This window comes from Triturus cristatus, chromosome 3_1, assembly GCF_964204655.1.
Source record: "Triturus cristatus chromosome 3_1, aTriCri1.1, whole genome shotgun sequence".
NCBI classification, from domain to species: Eukaryota; Metazoa; Chordata; class Amphibia; order Caudata; family Salamandridae; genus Triturus; species Triturus cristatus.
This window is the reverse complement of record NC_140583.1, coordinates 21,924,929-21,944,276: the sequence shown is the minus strand read 5'-3', so window position 1 is coordinate 21,944,276 and position 19,348 is coordinate 21,924,929. Positions and strand designations below refer to the sequence as shown.

General features: G+C 50.4%; 1 protein-coding gene across 7 annotated transcripts in view; it reads right to left on the bottom strand.

The window, feature by feature from the left end:
* The window catches only part of CKAP5 (cytoskeleton associated protein 5), a 1,152,983-nt gene that overhangs the window by 1,005,224 nt on the left and 128,411 nt on the right, over window positions 1–19,348 (bottom strand). For all 7 annotated transcript variants that reach the window (XM_085646654.1, XM_085646649.1, XM_085646653.1 and 4 more), the window contains exon 5: window positions 8,493–8,664. In XM_085646654.1, the coding sequence (XP_085502780.1) occupies window positions 8,493–8,664 (172 nt within the window). The remainder of the gene's footprint in view (window positions 1–8,492; window positions 8,665–19,348) is intronic.

Below are 19,348 nucleotides of genomic sequence, written 5' to 3'. Positions count from 1 at the left end.
TCTCACATGGCAAATGCAAATGAAAGGGGAAAATCCAAAACTACTAAGGTGGTCCATCTCCCTACAGGGAATGGACTTTGAAGTGGAACACAGACCAGGGACTGCCCATGCCAATGCAGATGGACTTTCCAGGTTCTCCCACTTAGACAATGAAGACTCCATAGGGCAGGGTTAGTCTCATCACCTTTCGTTTGGAGAGGGGGGGGGGTTGTGTGAGAAAGTGCCATATTTCTTGCATGGTATGCCCCCACTTTTTGCTGAATTGCTGAATGTACTTTGACGGAGTGTACCCTGGGCTCCTGCCAATCAGGTGCCCAGGGCCTATGTTCCTTCCCTAAAACACACAAACTCCCAATTGACAAACCCTGGCCACGTCAGACACAGGTAAATGGTACCCTAGGTACCCAGGGCCTTGTGACCAGGGAAGGCCTCTAAGGGCTGCAGCAATCATTGTGCTACCCTTAGAGGCCCTGTACCATTACACACACACACTGCCTTTGCAGGCTGGGTGTCTGGGGCAGGACAAAACAAAGAGTCAACATGGCACACATCTCTGTGTACCATGCCCATCACCTACACTGCCAAGGCATATATCAGCCACCCCTCTGGCTGGGTGCCTTATGCCAATGGTGTGGGCACAGGAGCAGGAGCCCTGTACCCCTACAGTACCCAGGTCCATTCCTGGGCACTGTAAGTGCAGTACTGCCATTTAAGAGTACATGGTGCTGGGAGCTCGTCAAACACGAACTCCACAGCACCATAATGGCAACACTGAAGACTGGGAAGTTTGGTATCAAACTTCTCAGCACATTAAACCCACACTGATGCCAGTGTGGAATTTAATGTACCAAGCACCCCAGAGGGCATTTTAGAGATGCCCCCTTACAACTAACCTACAAATCCACGTCTGCTCTGAGGCTGCCCAGGCTGCCACACAGAAGACACGTTGCTTGACCCCTGGGTGGGAGAGCCCCTGCTCTCCTGGGCCTGCAACAATGCACATCCTGGGCGAGGTGATAAATCTCCTCCCCCAGGATGAGCAAAGGGAAGCTTCAAAGGCATGCCGCCTCTGTGAGCTTCCCCAGGCCACTGCAACCCCCCACTCTGGCGGGAAGCTTGGCCGGAAACCCCAAACAAGGACAGGGGATGTGCCAGCCTGCCCTGCCCACCCCTCAGGTGGGGGAGGCGACGTGAAGCACATCTCCGGGCTCTCGCCATCTTGAAGATGGGAGGCCCTACCCTATCAGGACTAAGCTACTGCCCCCCTCCCACAGGAGAGAGACAGGATAGGGGTTGTACCCACCCCAGGACAAGGACCCATTGGTCCCTGGCTTTCACCTACCTATAACGCCCCTAAATCTAGTATTTAGGGGCACCCTGAACCTTCCTTCCCCAGATTCGAAACTACAAGAAGAGCAAGAAGAACAAAGACCTGCCCTGCAGCTGCTGAAAAGAGGAAGACACCAACTGCTTTGGCACCAGGCCTGTCGACCCTCGAACCTGCTCCTGCTCCAGCGCGGCATCTCTCGTGGCCAGCAATCTCACCAACCCCGGAGGACCTGGCTACCTTTTGGCTCTAAGCCCCTGGGACTCCCATGAGTAGAGGCTCTACTCGAAACCTCTCTCTAACCCCTGGCAGCAGCCCGGAACCGCGAACCCAGCACACTCTGCACCAGCCGAGCCTGGCCAGTGCCGGAGTGAACAAAGACCCTGAGGACGACCCCACGCGACTGTGAACCCGAGTCCGGCACCCAAGGACCTCCCTCGACACTAATGAAGAAGCCTGCAGCCTCAGAACAAGGTGCCACCCCAACCGCGATCAACAGAGGGTAAGATTTCCCGCCACCTAAAGACACCCCTGCACGCGGCGCCCCACGGCCCCCTGTGCCCAATCCCGGGGTACCTACCTATCCTCCAACTACCCAACTTACCTCTCGAAGTGGTGGTGGCACCTGAAGAGTCCTCGTCCCCGAGCTTGCAGTCTTTTTCCTAACCGGAGATTTCCCATTTACATCCATTGAGCGCCCGAAGGCTCAAAAGCACTCTGCACCCAGCCGCCGAGGTCACTTGTGGTTGGGGGGTCTCGGTGCAAAGGCTGCAGGTGACGTCAGAGTCCTGGAGGGGTCAACCCACAGTGTACTCTGACTCTGGAGCACTGGGGGACCTCGCTGGGACTGGGGGACCTCGCTGGGACCAGTGGGCCACTCAGCTGTAGGCGTTTGGAACAGTGGTGGTTCCAGGTGTATGGTTTCTTGGTCCCCAGCAGGCTCGGAATCTTTCTTTGGTGTTTTTTAACAGCAGATTATCACAAGATCTGGTCTTTGTGCCAGACAGGCAGTCCTTCCAGAGGTTCTGTAGGTCACTGGCTGGATGACAAGGCGAGTTTTGGCGCCGGATCTCTGGAAACTGCAGATGGGCTGATAGGGCTTGGGCCAAGTCAGTTCTTCTCTGCAGTCTCCTCTGCTGGGTGTCTTTCGTAGGTTGCGGGAATCAGCCTTCTTGGTTCTGGGCTGCCCCCTAAATACTGTATGTAGGGGGATTTTTAGGGGTCTCGAGGTCAGTAGCCAATGGGCTAATGACCTTAGGCAGACTACACCCTTGGTGTGCTCACACCACGTGGGGGAGTGGGCACAATCCCTAATCGTGATTCAGAGTGCCTACCATCTGCAAGATGGCGGCCACTGAAGAGTGAGCTTCACCTCGCCTCCCCTACCTGAGGGGTGGGGTTGGCAGAGGTGTCTACCCGAGAAAAAGGAAGGGAGACAGAAGGGGCTCTGCTGCTGATAGTGTCTGGAGGTCATGTTACAAAGGCAGCACCGCCTTTGAAGCTCCCCTGCCAGAGATGCCTCTTCCTGACCCCAGGGAGGTGTGACCAACTCCGCTCAGGAAAGGGCTTTGTTTCTGGGCTCAGGGAGCAAAAGCTCCCACCCCAGGGGTTGCCCTTGGGGGCAGACTGGTGTTTACCAGTAAGGGAACCCACCAGAGGCTGGTAGTTTTTCAGGGGGCCTAAGATGCCCTCGGAGTGCATTGTATAATAAAGCCCACACTGTCATAAGTGTGGGTTTATTATGCTGAGGGGAGTGCTACTAAACTTCCCAGAATTCAGTAAAGGCATTATGGTGCTGTGGAGTTTTTAATGACAAACTCCCACATCATATAGCCTCCATGGCTTTACTGAACTTACAATGTCTAAGAATGGACTTAGACACTGTAGAATTACCGTGCTCATGCAACTGTACCGTCACCAGTGGTATAGGGCACCCAGCTAGAGGGGTGTCTTACCTATACCATAGGCAGTGGGTTGCAGGCATGGCACAGGGATGTGTGCCATGTCAACTATTCACTCTTCTCTCCATCAAAACATGCAGCCTGAAATGGCAGCGTGTGTTTTAAGGTACATGACCTCTAAGGGTGGCACAATGCGCTACAGCCCTTAGAGGCCTTCCCTGGTCACAGTGCCCTTGGTACACATGGTATCTTTTACAATGGACTTAAATGTGACCAGAGACTCCACCGTTGTTGACGATAGGGGGAGGTTTGTGGCGGTGGCGGGGAGGTGGGAAGGTAGAACTTTGGTTTTAGTTTCGGTTTATGTCCCTCCAGCCCTGCAGGCCTCCACGTTTGTAGATCTGGGTAGGGCCTTGCTGGATCTCCCGGGGGGTATGTTAGTGGTAGGGGGGGACTTCAATGCTGTCGGCTCTGGGCTGCTGGATAGGTACCCGCCCAGAGACACAGGGGGGGCTCAGAAATGGCTTCCAGACTTCCTAGACACACTCGGCCTGATAGACTGCTGGAGACTCCGACACCCCACACAGCGTCAATACACCTTCCACTCCGGGGCGCATGGTAGCCTTTCTAGGATTGACTATCTGCTCACTTTGGCTGTGCACGCCCCTTTGGTGTCTGAGGCCAGGCACATGGCGCGTGGCATATCGGACCATTCGCCAGTGTGGGTCAGGCTGGATGTCGGCCGAGAGGGAGGGGGAAGGGTGGCTCCTATTAACCCCTGGTACTTTCGAGATTCCAAGATGCGCAGCGCACTGGTGAAGACAGTTAAAAATAATTTCAAGGATAATCAGGGGTCCGTGGACTCGGCAGTGTCGCTCTGGGAAGCATTTAAGACCGTGCTGCGAGGGGAGGCCCTCTCACTTGTAGTGGCGGCCAAGCGGCGGAGAGATGGCGAGGTTATGCAGGTGGAGGAGGAGATCGTGGCTTTGGAGGGAGCGCTGGAGGAGGAGGTAACAGCGGCCTCACTGCATGATCTGAGCTTGAAGCAAGCCGAGTATAAGGACCTTGTTACAAATGCCGCTAAGACCCTCAGTAGGGAACAGCAGGGCCGCCTGTATGATGTTGGTGACAAGGCCGGGAAGCTCCTAGCCTGGCTGGATAAAAAAGAACGGGTTAATAGAGTAGTGCCGGAGTTGACGGGAGAGGGGGGAGAGGTGATTGTGGAACCTGAGGGGATTGTCCGGTGTTTCTCGGACTATTTCCGTAAGGTTTATGCCTCAGTGTCGGATAGGCCGCCCGAGGACTCGCGTGACCTCTTGCGGGATATCGCTCTGCCCTGTCTTTCTGATGTAGATAGAGATGATCTTGATGGAGACTTAACGATCGATGAGGTGGCGGGAGCTATCCGCGCGCTGAACTCGGGCAAGGCCTCGGGCCCGAATGGCTTGCCGATTGACCTGTATAAACTGTTCCCGGATAGGGTAGCCCCTCACCTGCGCGCCATGTTCGTGGAGGCGCGTGGGAGTGGGACCCTCCCGTTGGACCAGAGGCTGGCGACAATTGTTGTGATACATAAAGATGGTAAACCCCGAGATAAGTGTGCCTCATATAGGCCCATATCACTCCTCAACGCCGAGCCGAAGATCCTGGCTAAAATCCTGGCGGGCCGATTGGTCAGGGTACTTGGAGACTTGATTCACCCTGATCAATCCGGTTTTATTCCGCATCGCAACACCGCGTTGAACCTTCGGCGTCTTCATGGGGTGATCGCCAGGGCTGGCACGCTGCGAGAACCGGCTATTGTGGCGTCTCTTGATGCCACGATGGCCTTCGATACGGTGGAATGGGAATATTTGTGGGCTGTGCTAGCCAAGTTCGGCTTTGGCCCTGGTTTTGTGAGCTGGGTGAGGTTGCTGTATGAGGGACCCCTTGCGAGTGTGGTGGTAAATGGCCGGGCATCGACTCCGTTCCGGCTTGGGAGGGGGACTCGGCAGGGCTGCCCCCTGTCGCCTCTGTTGTTCGCCCTTGCTCTTGAACCGCTGGCGGCGTGGATACGCTGGCACCCGGATATACGTGGCCTTCGGTGGTCGCCCGAACACGAGGACCGCATTTCGCTATATGCTGATGACATCTTGTTGTATCTTGCCTCGCCTAAGAACTCACTCATAGTGGTCTGTGACGTTCTTACATCCTTCGGTAGGAATTCGGGTCTCGTCATCAACTGGAGTAAATCGTATTTATACGTCCTGAGTGGTGAGGTTCCGCCGGTCCCGCGAACTTGTTCGATCCAGATTGCTCAGCAGGGCTTCGTGTATCTGGGGATCTTTATCTCCATGGACCCCGCTTTGCGGTATGAGAGAAACCTGCTCCCCCCCCCTGGCGCGCCTGCGGCGGGATGTTGAGGGCTGGCGGAGGCTGCCGCTCTCCCTAGTCGGGCGCGCTGCCTTGTTCAAAATGATGTCCCTTCCTCGGTTCCACTACGCATTGCAAAATACTCTAGATTGGGTGCCGGCCAAGTACTTTCGGGAGGTCGAAAGCCTCCAACGGAAGTTGTTGTGGGATGGGCGGCCGCGGATAGCGATTGCTAAATTGACGCTTCCATGGTATGACGGGGGTATTGCGCTTCCAGACATCCGACGCTATTACTGGGCCACCCAGTTGTCCGCGATTAACCACGGTTTCTATGGCCCGGCCCTCAGCCCTGGTTATGCCATGGACAGATGGTTGTTTCGCGGTGGGAACTATCTTAGGGCGTTGTACTCGCGGTCCCTCGCCTCGTCCCTCACGGGGCTCACCGGGGTGGCGGTGCGTGTATGGAAGATGGCGACTGACTCTCTGGGCTGGAAGGATAGGCTCACCCTAGCTGCCCCGTTGTTTGAATCTGAAAGGTTGGGTAGGCTTTGGCATACAAAAGGGTTTGATAAATGGGACTTGATCGGCATCTCCAGGGTTGGAGATACGCTGAATAAGGGTAGGGTGAAGTCCTTTGAAGAGTTGCATAAGGAGTATGAGTTGGGGGCGTCTGAGTTTTTCCGATATGTTCAGGTGCGTCATGCCCTGCGGTCAGTCCTCGTGGAGGGTGAGAAGGTGCCTGAGTCCTCGCCTTTGGAGGACCGGATCCTTGATGGCCATATGCCGGAGAGCACGATCTCGCTCATCTACAAGAAACTGATAAATGTTCGGGCTGATATGCTACTGGGGCTGCGGGATCAGTGGACTAGGGACGGACTCGAGTTGGATGATGAGGACTGGCAGTCTGCTGTTTCCTCTCCTAAGGAGGTTGCGATCCCGTCGCGTCTGAGGCTGGTGCAGCTCAAGATCCTGCATCGAGTGTATGTGACTGGGCCGCGACTGGTTCATATGGGATTCTCTGAGGAAGGTCTATGTAGGAGGGGATGCGGTATGGTGGGTACTTTCCTACATATCTGGGAATGTGGTGTCATCACGGAATTTTGGAGGCGAGTTCATGCGGTGATGGGGGAGGTGACGGGCGTTGCTATGCAGCCGGAAGCGCGGTGTTGTCTCCTGAATGTCTGGGGGCCCACTGACCATGATGAGGCACAGACCCAGTGGGTGACCCTGGGTAACATGGTTGCTAAGAGGGACATCGCGCGCTTGTGGGGTTCCGGGGGGCCCCCCACGTTAACTGCGTGGAAAGAAAATATGGACTGGAGTATGCTAAGGGAGAAGACAGTATATTGTGCCAGAGGCCGCCCTCGGAAGTGGCATGCCATCTGGGGGCGGTGGAACCAATACAGGGGGGGGGAATATGTCTTGCCCCTGATCTGGATCCCCCCGAAGAACAGCTTTCTTCTTGACCTTCTTTCCAGCTCAGTATGCAGATGTGATGGTTAATTGACTTCTTGGGCCTCTGCTTTTCCCCCTTTTTTCCTCTTATCATAGTACTGTGACTGTTAGATGATTGGGGTCCGGCTCCCCCTGAGGGGCTATCACCGTGGGCATTCAGTGTTGTTGCCTTGCTGGGGTTTGTTGTGTGTTTGTAATTATTAAAAATGGAACCTTCTCACTGCTCCTTCAATGTACTGTGGACGATTCTTTGTACTCTATCGAAGCTGCCGAACCTCCGGGTTGTCGGCTGAATAGCTGTGTCCAGATTCTTGAAGAAATAAAGGTTTTAAAAATAAAAAAAAAATAAAAAAATGTGACCAGAGAGGTGTCAAATGGGGGTACAAAGGTACAGTTTTGGGAAAGAACAGGTTCCAGGCACCTGATTGGCAGGGACCCAGGGCACATCAAGTCAAAACGCATCAGAAATCTGGCGAAAGTGGAGGGGATTACTGCTTCCTACAATCAGCAGTTCGTCGAAGCCGAATGGAGAAAGATGAAGTCCCGAAGGGCGAGGCCACAATCTAAAAGAGTCAGACCCATGGGCGATGGTTCTCTCAATTCAAAATGCAGAGGGTGATAACGCATGTGAGAAAACATCTACAACGGAACAGGCGAGAAATTATGAACCGAAAGGAATCCAAAGCAGTTTCGACTCTTATCAATGGAGCAGATGACAGACCCAGACAGCGGAAAGAAAACAATCTAGCATAGTCTCGATACCCAGGCGCAGTATTCCCCAAAAGGAGGAGTCACTAGTTTGAGACTCAAAACACTACTTCGAAGAAAGAAAAAAAACTGCACACGTCCCAACCAAACACTAGATGGAGGTACGCAAAGCATGTGCATCTACAGCCACACATGCCTCGAACCATAATGTCCTGTCACAAGTAAATGTTAGTTTTTTTTACCCCTAGTCATGCTGGTGCCAATCCCAGTGGGAGGAAAGCTGCCCACATATCTGGTTCTGAGTGACTTCAGCAGACTAGACTGATACAATTCTCAGCAGACCAGTGACAACTGGAACTTGGACTGGACATTACTGGTGGCCTCTGCATGGAAAACACCCCGCACCCCCTCCCAGTCTAGGTTGCTTCGGTTCCTGTCTACCGCCAACACTTTACACATTGCCTATAAGAATGACTGCTTTGTCACACGATAGTAGGGACCGAGCAGAAGGCATGTGGCATCTAGCAGGCGGTCCTTTGGGGTGGGATATTGTCTCCCCCCCCTCCCCCCCCCCCTCAAAAAATCCACTTTGTTACAGACAATCACAGGCAAGGATACGGAATAGCACTAGTATGGTTTACTAGCATTTCTGTAAATATCTCAAGATGGAGATGCTATAATGCTGATGAAGACCACCACCACCACCACATTCCAACCACTGGAATAGGAGAAAAAAAATCACCATTTACCTGAACAGAGTTAATGTTCTGCAATGGAGGTCTCAAAGCATCCCGTATCCAGCGGTAAATCTCCACTGCGAAGAGTTTGGCTTCATCTCGAACTGCCTTCTCTCGAGACTCAAACAATTTTGGCAAAACTTTGATGATTGGCTTTAAAGCAACTGTTTTCGAACCAAATTCACTAGATCGGGAAGAAACAGAAAATTAATGACTGGAACGATAAGAGTGCACAAGATCTGGGTTACCAAAAAGGACATAGTAAATGCATTCCAGCCTGAATGTATTCCATTGGAGATTCTCAGCTGAAAAAGACCAAGAAACACACAAAAGACATTCTTTCCATTACAAGGAAACCAAGCTCTTAAGATAGGTCTTATGACTCACAGATGCCAAAGAATGGTTTAAAATCGAGATGATCTAACAGTAGAAAAGGCGCCTGCATCATTTCATCATCACTACTGCCAGAGAGAACTAGGTCTTGAAAGAGGACAACATACTGGAAAATTAAGATCTTGCTCTTCTACCAGAGAAGTTTTGAACAGACTCTTTGAAGTACAACCGCACATACTTTTACCCCCGAACCAGTTAGTTAAGGATCCAGGCCAGCCTTCTTCGGTGCTCCTAACTGCCCCTTCCCCCACTGCTGGTTCCCGTATGCCCCCGACTGTGCCCCGAGCCCCTACTCTTGTTTCAGCACATGAGCAGTTCTCCAGCTGTAGGGATTTAGCTCCTCGGAGTTCGGACGGGGATGGAACCCTTCCTCCCGGGGGGGGGGAACCGAGCACTACAGAGCCTGGAAGGTTCCCATCTTCTAGTACAGCTTCCCCCGGAGGCAGCACCTTATGTGATCGTGCTCACAGGAGTACCTCCGCTAATGAATGGAAGGGGGGAATCTTACTCTGAATTAAAAAATAAAGTCATCCACTGGCTGTCCAAAAATAGACCATTGGAGGGAGCAGGGAGAGGGGAGATTCTCCATGTTCGGAGGGTTAACTGGCTGGGGACCCGCTTAAAGGACAGAGGGGGATTGTGTCCTGATTAACTTTAGGGACCCCAGAGTAGTAGGACACATACTGGAGCAGGGCGGGCATCACAGAAGGGGAGCCATTGATGCATCGCATTTGGGGTATTTTTACTCCATCCCCAATACTCTGGATCCAGCGGATTTACTGTACTTCCATCAGGCCCCACACAATTCTTATTTTAATATTCCGGTTGAAAACCGTTTCGGCGTGCTCAACGCTGTGGACTGACAATCACCCCTGAGTCTTAGCAAGGGAGGGTTTATGCCCTTGGGGGGGAAACAGGCTGGGGATGTTTCTGATGCGATGATGGCTCTTCCCCCGGCTGCTCCTGGTACGGAGAGCGGCCCTGGGTCCCCTTCTCCCCCATTTCTGTCCCCCAGCGCCACGGAGGGATGCCTCGTGTTGAACCCCCTTGAGCATTCTGCTTCCCACAGCCCTCCATCTTCCCCCCCTCTGGCCGACAGCCCTCCCCGAATACCTATCCGTAAACCATTAGTTGGGTCTTGGAATGTGGCTGGATTGGAGTCCAAACTCTCTGATCCCGAGTGGGGAGAGCTAATGGACAATTATGACATCTGCATATTCCAAGAAACCTGGCTACGGTCCATACCTTGGAGGGTGGGTTACGCATCGTTTTCGGCCCCAGCAGTGCAAGGGGCGAGAGGAAGACCTTCGGGGGGGTTAGTAGTATGGGTTGCAACACACTTGGGGTGCTCAGTAAAGTTACTGGATCCAAAGTCCCCTGACATTTTATGCCTGCTACTCACTTTCCCCGCTAGCTACTCGCTAGTAGTAATAAATGTCTACTTGCGCCCCCAGCCGGTTCAGTTGGGTCTGTCGATTTTGGGCGCCCTGGAAGATGTTTTACACTCTCTTCCACCCGCGTCCCACAAACTAATTGGTGCAGATCTTAATTGTCACTTCGAACCCCTCCCTGGGATCCCCTCCTCCACCTGTGACGAGGATGAAATTTATCTAATCCCAGACCTCATCTCCTATCCCGCCAAACGCCTTTCCCCTCTAGCCCTTGAGATCAATAGGCTTACCATTGCACACTCCTTGCGGGCCTGCAATGGTAGACTCTGCCCGGACGTGCCGGGGTCTTTCACCTTTAATAGATCTGGGAGTTGTTAGACTATCGACTATGTTCTGGTGAACGTGGAATTCTGGGGCCACTTGGCCGCCTTTTCTGTTATTCCACGGGTCGATAGCGACCATAATCTACTGTCACTGGAATTGGTTAACAAGTTAGGTGGCAGTGGATTCTCTAAGCCCCAATTACCATCATATAGTGAGAATCTGGTACTAGTGGCAGGTGGTAGACGGATTAGGTGGGAAAGGGAAGTGTCTGACGACCTAAAGCTTGCTGATATATATAGCATTGTGACCTGCTCTTTGGAAGCAGTCTCCCACCTCTTGAGCCCCACCGGGGATATCCCGCAGTCCCGACTCCTCGATCTCCAGACCATCCACAAGGATCTTCTTGGCAGTCTGGCTAGCTTCTTCTATAGCCCTACTGCCTCTAAACCAAGGCCTCCTAGGCCCGAGCATTGGTTTAATGGTACCTGTAGGCGGGCTAAGTCTGCCCTGATAAAAGAAGTAAAAGAGGGTACCCTGCCTAGTATCCGGGCGGCTAGGGCCACCTACAAAAACCTGATCAAGGAAGCAAAAGCCGAGTGGGAGGATCTAAGGTGGCAAAATTTACTGCAAGCTTTAGTAGACCGTGACTCGAGGGCGTTCTGGAACATTGTTCGAACGGGCACGGTAGCCAGTAGCCCTGCAATTATTCCTAATCTCAGCGAGGAGGTCTGGCTTGCCCATTTCCAACCTCTCTTTTCGGTCAGTAACTCCCCGGGTGGCACCGATGCAGGCACCTCACGGATTGATATTGTAACGGACCGGTTGTGCCTGGAAGAAATTGAGAGTCGTCCCTTTTCTCTTTCAGAAGTAGAATTGGCCCTCAATTCCCTATCAGTAGGGAAAGCTCCGGGGCTTGACAAGATCCCTGGTGACCTCTACAGAAGTGATGTAAAGATTTGGGCCCCTTATATTTGTGTGTATTTTAATGCCATTTTGCAGGGCCTCAGAATCCCGGACACCTGGTTGGGTGCAGAAATTCTACCCATCTATAAAAAATCTTCCCCGCTGGATCCAGCCAATTACCGCCCCATAAGCCTGATTGATGTTTTACAGAAGCTGTTCGCCCGAGTCCTCTTATCCAGATTGCAGTTCTGGATGGAGGATCAACAAATTCTAACCTCCCTTCAGGCGGGGTTCCGAGCTAAGGTTTCTACTATCGATCAACTATTTAGACTACTTTTGATCTATTGGAAGTCAGTCAGCATGGGTGCTGGTAATTTGTATCTGATTTTTGTGGACCTTCGGTCCGCTTTTGATATGGTGCAAAGGGAAAAACTCTGGGCCCTTTTACTAGAGATGGGTGCTCCCCCCCTACCTTTGCTACTTATTCAAGCGCCTCCATCTAGGCACCTATGCAAGGGTGAGATATGGGAGATGTGGGGAAATCTGAGCCATTTCCGGTTGAGAAGGGTGTGAGGCAGGGCTGCGTCCTGGCCCCCACCCTTTTCTCCCTTTTCATCAATGGGTTGATTGAGTATCTTCTGCGCTCCGCTAACCTGGACTCCCCTGTACTGGCGGGGCGTAAGGTCCCGGCCCTAATGTTCGCTGATGATACGCTCTTGTTATCTCAATCTTACATGGGCATCCAGCGTACACTAGAGGCCTTCTGCTCCTTTTGAAAAATCAGGGATCTAGAACTGAACCTCTCCAAGACCAAATTTATGGTTTTCGGTTCGAATTCATTTAATTGCCCCCATCCTAAATTGGGAGATGTTGAGTTGGATAGGGTTGCTACTTTTGAGTATTTGGGGGTGACCCTTAACGATAAAATGAATTGGGGGTCCCATTTGGCGAAGGCAAATTTGAGATTAGCCCAATCAGTGGGGGGTATCTTGAAGGTGTTTAACAACACCTCTTTTAAACCTTTGGGCCCCCCTATGGAAATCTATAAATCTCAAGCCAGAGGAGGAGCACTTTATGGCGCTAAATTATGGGGATATTCCATCCCCGCTTCCCTCATCTATTGAGAACTCCTTTATCAGGAGATTGCTGAAACTACCTGTCAGCACCCCACTAACCCCTTTGAGATGGGATTTGGGTCTGGTTCCCATAGAAGAGATTGCTCTGAACCGTCCTCTTCAGTTCTGGAGGCGTCTTTGGTCAACGCCCGAGTTGGTAAGCTACAGGTATGATCTTGGTGACATTTTGGCAAGGGGAAAATCGGATAAGATCCCTTGGCTTGCCTACATAAAGAACCTCTGCAACTTAATTGGGATGGGGAATTTATGGTCCGCCCCGGAAGAGACCTGCCGTGCACTCTCGAAGAACTCATTGCGGGAGGTCTTGAAATCTTATAGGAAGGGAATTCTATTCCACTCCTCCCTGGGTAGGCTTACTGACACCTTTTTGGATATTAAGTGTAGTCCCCAGTTTGAAGTTTTTCTGGACGTTATCCAACCCCCTTCGGCTAAGAAACTCTACATTCAGTTCAGACACGGTTTGCTTCCGCTGAGGGATCTCACACATAGATGGTCCAATGCTGTAGATCCCGTTAGCTCGTGTCCTCTATGCACTGCTATTTGTGAAACAGAGCTGCATGTTGTTCTCTTTTGCCCTTTATATACTATTGCAAGAAAAAAGTGGATCGTCCAGTTATGCAAGTCTAGGGGTCTCAGGGACCACAAGGAGGTGTTTAGAATTTTGAAATATGATACCACTCCACTGATAGTGTTTGCAATGGCCAAATTTCTACTCTCAATGTGGTTTGCAAGGTCCAAATTTATGTCTTCCGCCACTCACCTCTCCTGATTTTAGTATTACCTATATTACCATCACAGTACTTTGAGGTGTAATGTGTATATCTTTGGCCCTGGATTAATTTTTAGTAATTTGTTCCCGTGGAAAAGATCACGTTTTTTCACTGCGTATGTTTTATGAAACTATTTTAATGTTTTAATGGATTTCACTCTACACAATGCTATTTAATCATGTTTTAAATGTATATATGTATTTATGTCTTTTTATGGTATTATACCGAAATAAAAGCTTTGACTGACTGACAACCGCACATACCTGAACACACATTGTAGGGAGCTAGCCCTTTGCACGATATAGCCACTAATTGGTATATCCTATAAAGGGTCCAGAGATTCCCCCAGAAGTGTACAGAGCTCAATACAAACACAAAGTGCTCTATTTGTGGTAGCGCAGCCTTAGGCCAGACACAGAACTGTGGACATTGATCAATAAATGACATGACTCAAAAAGGAGATCCACACCTATTTTAGAAAAAGAAGGTTATTTCAAGATTTATTTTAAGACCAAGATGTTTGCAAAAAGGCAAGTACTTTTTTCAGTAAAAATACTTTATTCTTCAAAAAGTGGACAGTGCCATTTTCAGACTTTTCAATGTTAAACTATGGGAGGAAAACAAGAATGCAGTTTTTTGGGGTAAGTACTCTACTTACAATTTCAGTCTTCGGGGGTCTTTGTCAACACCAGGCAGGGTTCAAATCAGTACCAAGAGTGCACCACCACAGCCACAGGGGCGGCTGGGTGAAAAGGTCAAATTCAAAGTCTGATGCTCCGTGTTAACCAATGGCGACTGGGGGCACTTTAACTCACGCCGCTCACAGGTGAGTAGAGGTGTCATAGGTCGATCTTCAGGGGTCAAGATAAGTAAAGGGGGGGCACAAGGCAGCACAAAACTTACACCCTCAGCAGCACAGGGGCAACCGGGTGCAGAGTGTCAACAAACCATTGGGCACCCAATGTAAACCAAAGGGGAGATAAACTTTGAAGGAAGGCGAAGACCATGAGGCATAGAGCACTGGGCCCATCCTGGGGGACGAGGTGCGACACCCCCGCCCAGGATGGACTGGTCTCTGGCCTCAGAGAGCAAGGAGTCTCGACCCAGGGGTCCAGAAACATGTCTGGTGGTGGTAGACTGCCTAAAGCCAGTCAGAGACCATACTAGGGTTGGTTGGGTTTCATTGGGCACTTCTGAGATGCACTCCGAGTGCATGTTTTAATAAATCCAACACTGGAATCAGTGTGGGTTTATTAAGAGGAGTTATTTGGTAGCAGACGCTTCTGGGTTCAGTGAAGCCATCATGGTGCAGAGGAACTAGAGTTGAGTTTCTGGCCCATGTACTCTATTGCTTCCCTGACACAATATTAAGGAATAAACTTAAATATTGTAGGGGCATAGCTGCACATGCAGATCTTCCCACACCTGCGATATAGAGAAACCTCCCTTAGGGCTTGGAAGGCCTGCTACAGGGGTGACTTACCTATACCTTAGGCAGTGCTGCTGGACATGGCACACAGGCAGTCTGCAATGTCGACTTACCTGCACCAAGGCAGGTAAGCTGCAGTGGCATGGCCTTGGTGAGGGGTCCTTAGGGGACCCTCCCTCTTCAGTCCCCATACCCTAGGTACCAAGGGTCCCATGTACTAGGGACTTACAGGGGGTTGAAGTTTACTATCGTGCAACAGTTTAAGGGAAGAAGCACTAGAACATGGGACCTGGTTGGCAGGAACTATGAGCTTACAATCGAAAAGGCATCTGTCTCTAGGAAAAAAGACAGGGGCTATGTCAAAAGAGGCACTCACACGTAAATTGGAAACATCAAAATATCACATGCAGATTCCAAGGTAAGCCATAGCCGAGAGAAAACCTCTATAATGACCTATACAATTACAATATTGCCCAAAAGCTCATACAAAAGACATATCCCCATAAAGAAAATCTTATCACATTTAATTCATGAATTTTATTATTTATCAAATATATTTTTTCGATATATTTATTCTTTTTTTGTGCTCATAAAGTCATCATATAAAAACACAAGTTTGCAAATTCATATAAGTTATGCAAAAGTACATACCACAAAATCATAAATCACCCCATAAGCAACCATCATACCTGCATTCTCACCAACCAATTCAACCACACTATCATACGTACAACACAAAAGTGACAATGAAATACAAAGCATATATGGGATCCTATATGGGTTTGACTTCTACAAAGGCACTTGAGAATTTAATTATTCATCTCATCAGATTCTTCTTTTGTCTGTGCCTCTGGTAGGATTCCCAAATGTCTGGAAATGGCCTATGCACGTTTCGGTGGGAAGTTATTCACTCCACCTTCATCAGGACCAACTACAGATTTAGATACATAACACAAAAAGGGTAGACAGGGGTTTTCTGAATAAATCTGTATCGTTCTTAGCAAGAATATCTATAGCTGACATGTGTCTGCATCACCTTCTGAAGAAACCCAGAATATGGGTATACCATGAGTGGCAGATTGGTTCTGTCCAAATTAGGTAACAAGTTGTTTAATCATATCCGTACAGAGAATTTTCATATATTTATAAAATTGGAATATTTTAACTGGTTCCATCTAAAGAGGCAGGATACTTATTGAATATGCTACTTACCAGTATGCATCTGTTCTTGGCATGTAGGGCTGCTGACATTCATATCTGTGCATAGATCGCCGCCTAGTGTTGGGTCCGGATGTTTGCACGTTGTTGTCCTGGAAGAGTCTTCGAAGTATCCTTGGATAGGTGACTCCTCCCCTGGACTACAGTGCGCATGGGCATCCTCAGATTGTTTTTCGCCATTGTGGCAGTGATGGAGTAGATACAGAAAGTGATGACCATGCTTGCAGTAATTCTGAGAGCTGCAGCTGCGACAGGCGCCGGGGAGGAGGGAGGGCGATATGAATGTCAGCAGCCCTACATGCCAAGAACAGATGCATACTGGTAAGTAGCATATTCAGTTCGAGGCATGTGGGCTGCTGAATTCATATCTGTGCATAGAATACATAGCAGTGCCCTCTATTAGCGGCGGCTACCCGTGCCAGCTGCAGCGGTCTGAAAAAGTGTTTTGAGAACAGCCTGTCCTACAGCTGCCTGCTGTTTTGACTGCACATCTACGCAATAGTGTTTTGTAAATGTGTGTGTAGTGGACCATGTGGCTGCTCTGCATATATCATGCAGGGGAATATTTCCTAGGAAGGCCATGGAAGCCCCCAACTTACGTGTTGAGTGGGCTCGTGGTGGAATAGTTAATGTGCGTTTTGCCTTTTGATAACAGATTTGAATACACTTAACTATCCATCTGGCTATCCCTGCTTTGGAGATGGCGTTACCTTTGTGGTGTGGGGCAAAGGCAACGAACAGTTGTTTTGTCTTCCTGAATGGTTTAGTCCTGTCGATGTAGTACATGAGGGCCCTCCGTACATCTAGTGTATGTAGTGCCCTTTCTGCAACAGTTTGTGGGTTTTGGAAGAAAACGGGCAGTTCGATAGTCTGGTTCATGTGGAACTGCGATATTACCTTGGGCATGAACTTGGGGTTGGTACGTAGTACGACCCTGTTAGCGTGAACCTGAATAAATGGCTCTTGAACGGTTAGTGCCTGGAGTTCACTAACTCTTCTGAGGGAAGTGATCGCTACTAGGAAGGCCACTTTCCAGGTAAGGAATTGAATCTCGCATGAGTGTAGAGGTTCAAAGGGTGGACCCATCAGGCGTGTGAGGACCAAGTTGAGGTTCCACATTGGAGCCGGTGGGTGACTAGGTGGAATGACTCGTTTGAGCCCTTCCAAGAATGCTTTGATGGCAGGCACTCTGAATAGAGAGAGGTGCTGCCTGGTTTGCAGATAGGCTGATATTGCGGTCAAATGGACACGTATAGAGGTGTACGCCAGATTGCATCGATATAGGTGTAAGAGATAACAGATGATGTTTTGGATGGATGCGTCCAGCGGGTTGATGTCATTATTACCGCAATAAATGACGAACCTTTTCCATTTGGCTGCATAGCAAGCTCTGGTAGTGGGTCTCCTGGCCTCCTTGATGATGTCCATACAGTCAGGTGGCAGGTTGAGATAGCCAAACTCTAGGACTTCAGGAGCCAGATCGCCAGATTCAGCTGTTGCGGATCTGGGTGCTGAACCTCTCCATGGTTCTGCGTCAAATGCGCTGGTTTGATCCGCAGCCTTTGATGCGGCACCACGGAAAGTTCGAGGAAGGTGGTGTACCACGGCTGGCGTGCCCACGTGGGAGCAACTAGGACGAGTGTCAGGGAGTGTTGTCGGAGTTTGCGGGCCACTAGCGGTATCAATGGCGCTGGGGGAAAAGCGTACGCAAATCTGCCGGACCAGTTCATCCATATCGCATTGCCCTGCGACTGCGGATGTGGGAATCTGGCGGCGAAGCTTGGGCATTTTGCGTTTTCGCTTGTCGCGAATAGGTCTATCTCCGGATGACCCCACTGCTGAAAGTACGGTTGGAGTACTGATGGGTGTAACTCCCACTCGTGCATTTGGTGGCTGTGTCTGCTGAGCAGATCCGCCATCTGGTTGTCCTTGCCAGGGAGGTGTTCCGCCATGAGGAACATGTTCCTTTGAATGGCCCACTTCCACATGCTCTGAGCCAGATGAGACAACTGTGGAGTGTGTGTGCCTCCCTGTTTCTGTATGTAGTACATTGCGGTCATGTTGTCCGTCCGGATCAACACGACCTTGTTGCATAGATGTACTTTGAATGCCTTCATGGCTAGGAAGATTGCCATCAATTCCAGAAGGTTGATGTGCAACTTCTTTTGTTGTGTTGTCCATAGTCCTTGCACTGTGTAGTGGAGTACATGAGCTCCCCATCCCTGGAGAGACGCGTCCGCTGTCAGTACTATTTGTGGGACAGGCTCTTGGAACGGTCGGCCCTTGCAAAGGTTTTGTGGATTCCACCAATGCAGAGAGTTGTATGCCCGACCGCTCACCAACACTAGGTCCTTTAACTGTCCTTGAGCCTGATTCCACTGACGTGCTAGGCACTCCTGAAGTGGGCGCATATGTAATCTCGCGTGCGGGACTATGAAGATGCAGGAGGCCATCATGCCTATCAACTGCATGAACACTCGCGCTGGAAGTGAGTGATTGGGTTTGAATTTGGAGATCAGCAGTTGTATGCTGTCGATCCTCACTAAATTTGGCTGAGCTGTGGCCGCCAGAGTGTCTATAGTCGCACCTAGGTACTGTTGTACGTGTGCGGGCTGGAGATGGGACTTTGGATAATTCAGTGAGAATCCCAGACTGTGAAGAAGGTGAATGGTGCGGGACATGTGGCTTGCACATTGCTGGGCTGACTTCGCTTGAACGAGCCAGTCGTCTAGGTAGGGGTAGACGTGTATATGCTGCCTCCGTAGATGTGCTGCCACCGTAGCTAGGCACTTCGTGAAAACCCTGGGCGCTGTTGTCACGCCGAAGGGAAGGACTTTGAACTGATAGTGCTGCCCCTGAACAGTGAACCTGAGGTATTTTTTGTGTGAGGGGTGGATGGGTATGTGAAAGTACGCATCCTTGAGGTCCAGTGTGGCTAGGAAGTCTCCCTGCTTGAGAAGCGGAAGGACTTGCTGTAGAGTGAGCATATGAAAGTGCTCTGAAAGAATGTACTGGTTCAGGGGTCTCAGGTCCAATATAGGTCTGAGCGACCCGTCCTTTTTTGGAATTAAGAAGTAGAGGGAGTACACTCCCGCACCCTGCTCGTGGATGGGTACGACCTCTATAGCGCCTTTTAGAAGCATACTTTGCACTTCTTGCTGTAAGAGCGTTAAGTGCTCTGAGGACATAGGACGGCTTCTTGGTGGTATTGTGGGTGGAGTGAAGGTTAACTCCAGACAGTAACCGTATTTTATAATATCTTTGACCCACCTGTCCGTGGTGATGGAATTCCACGTGGACAGGA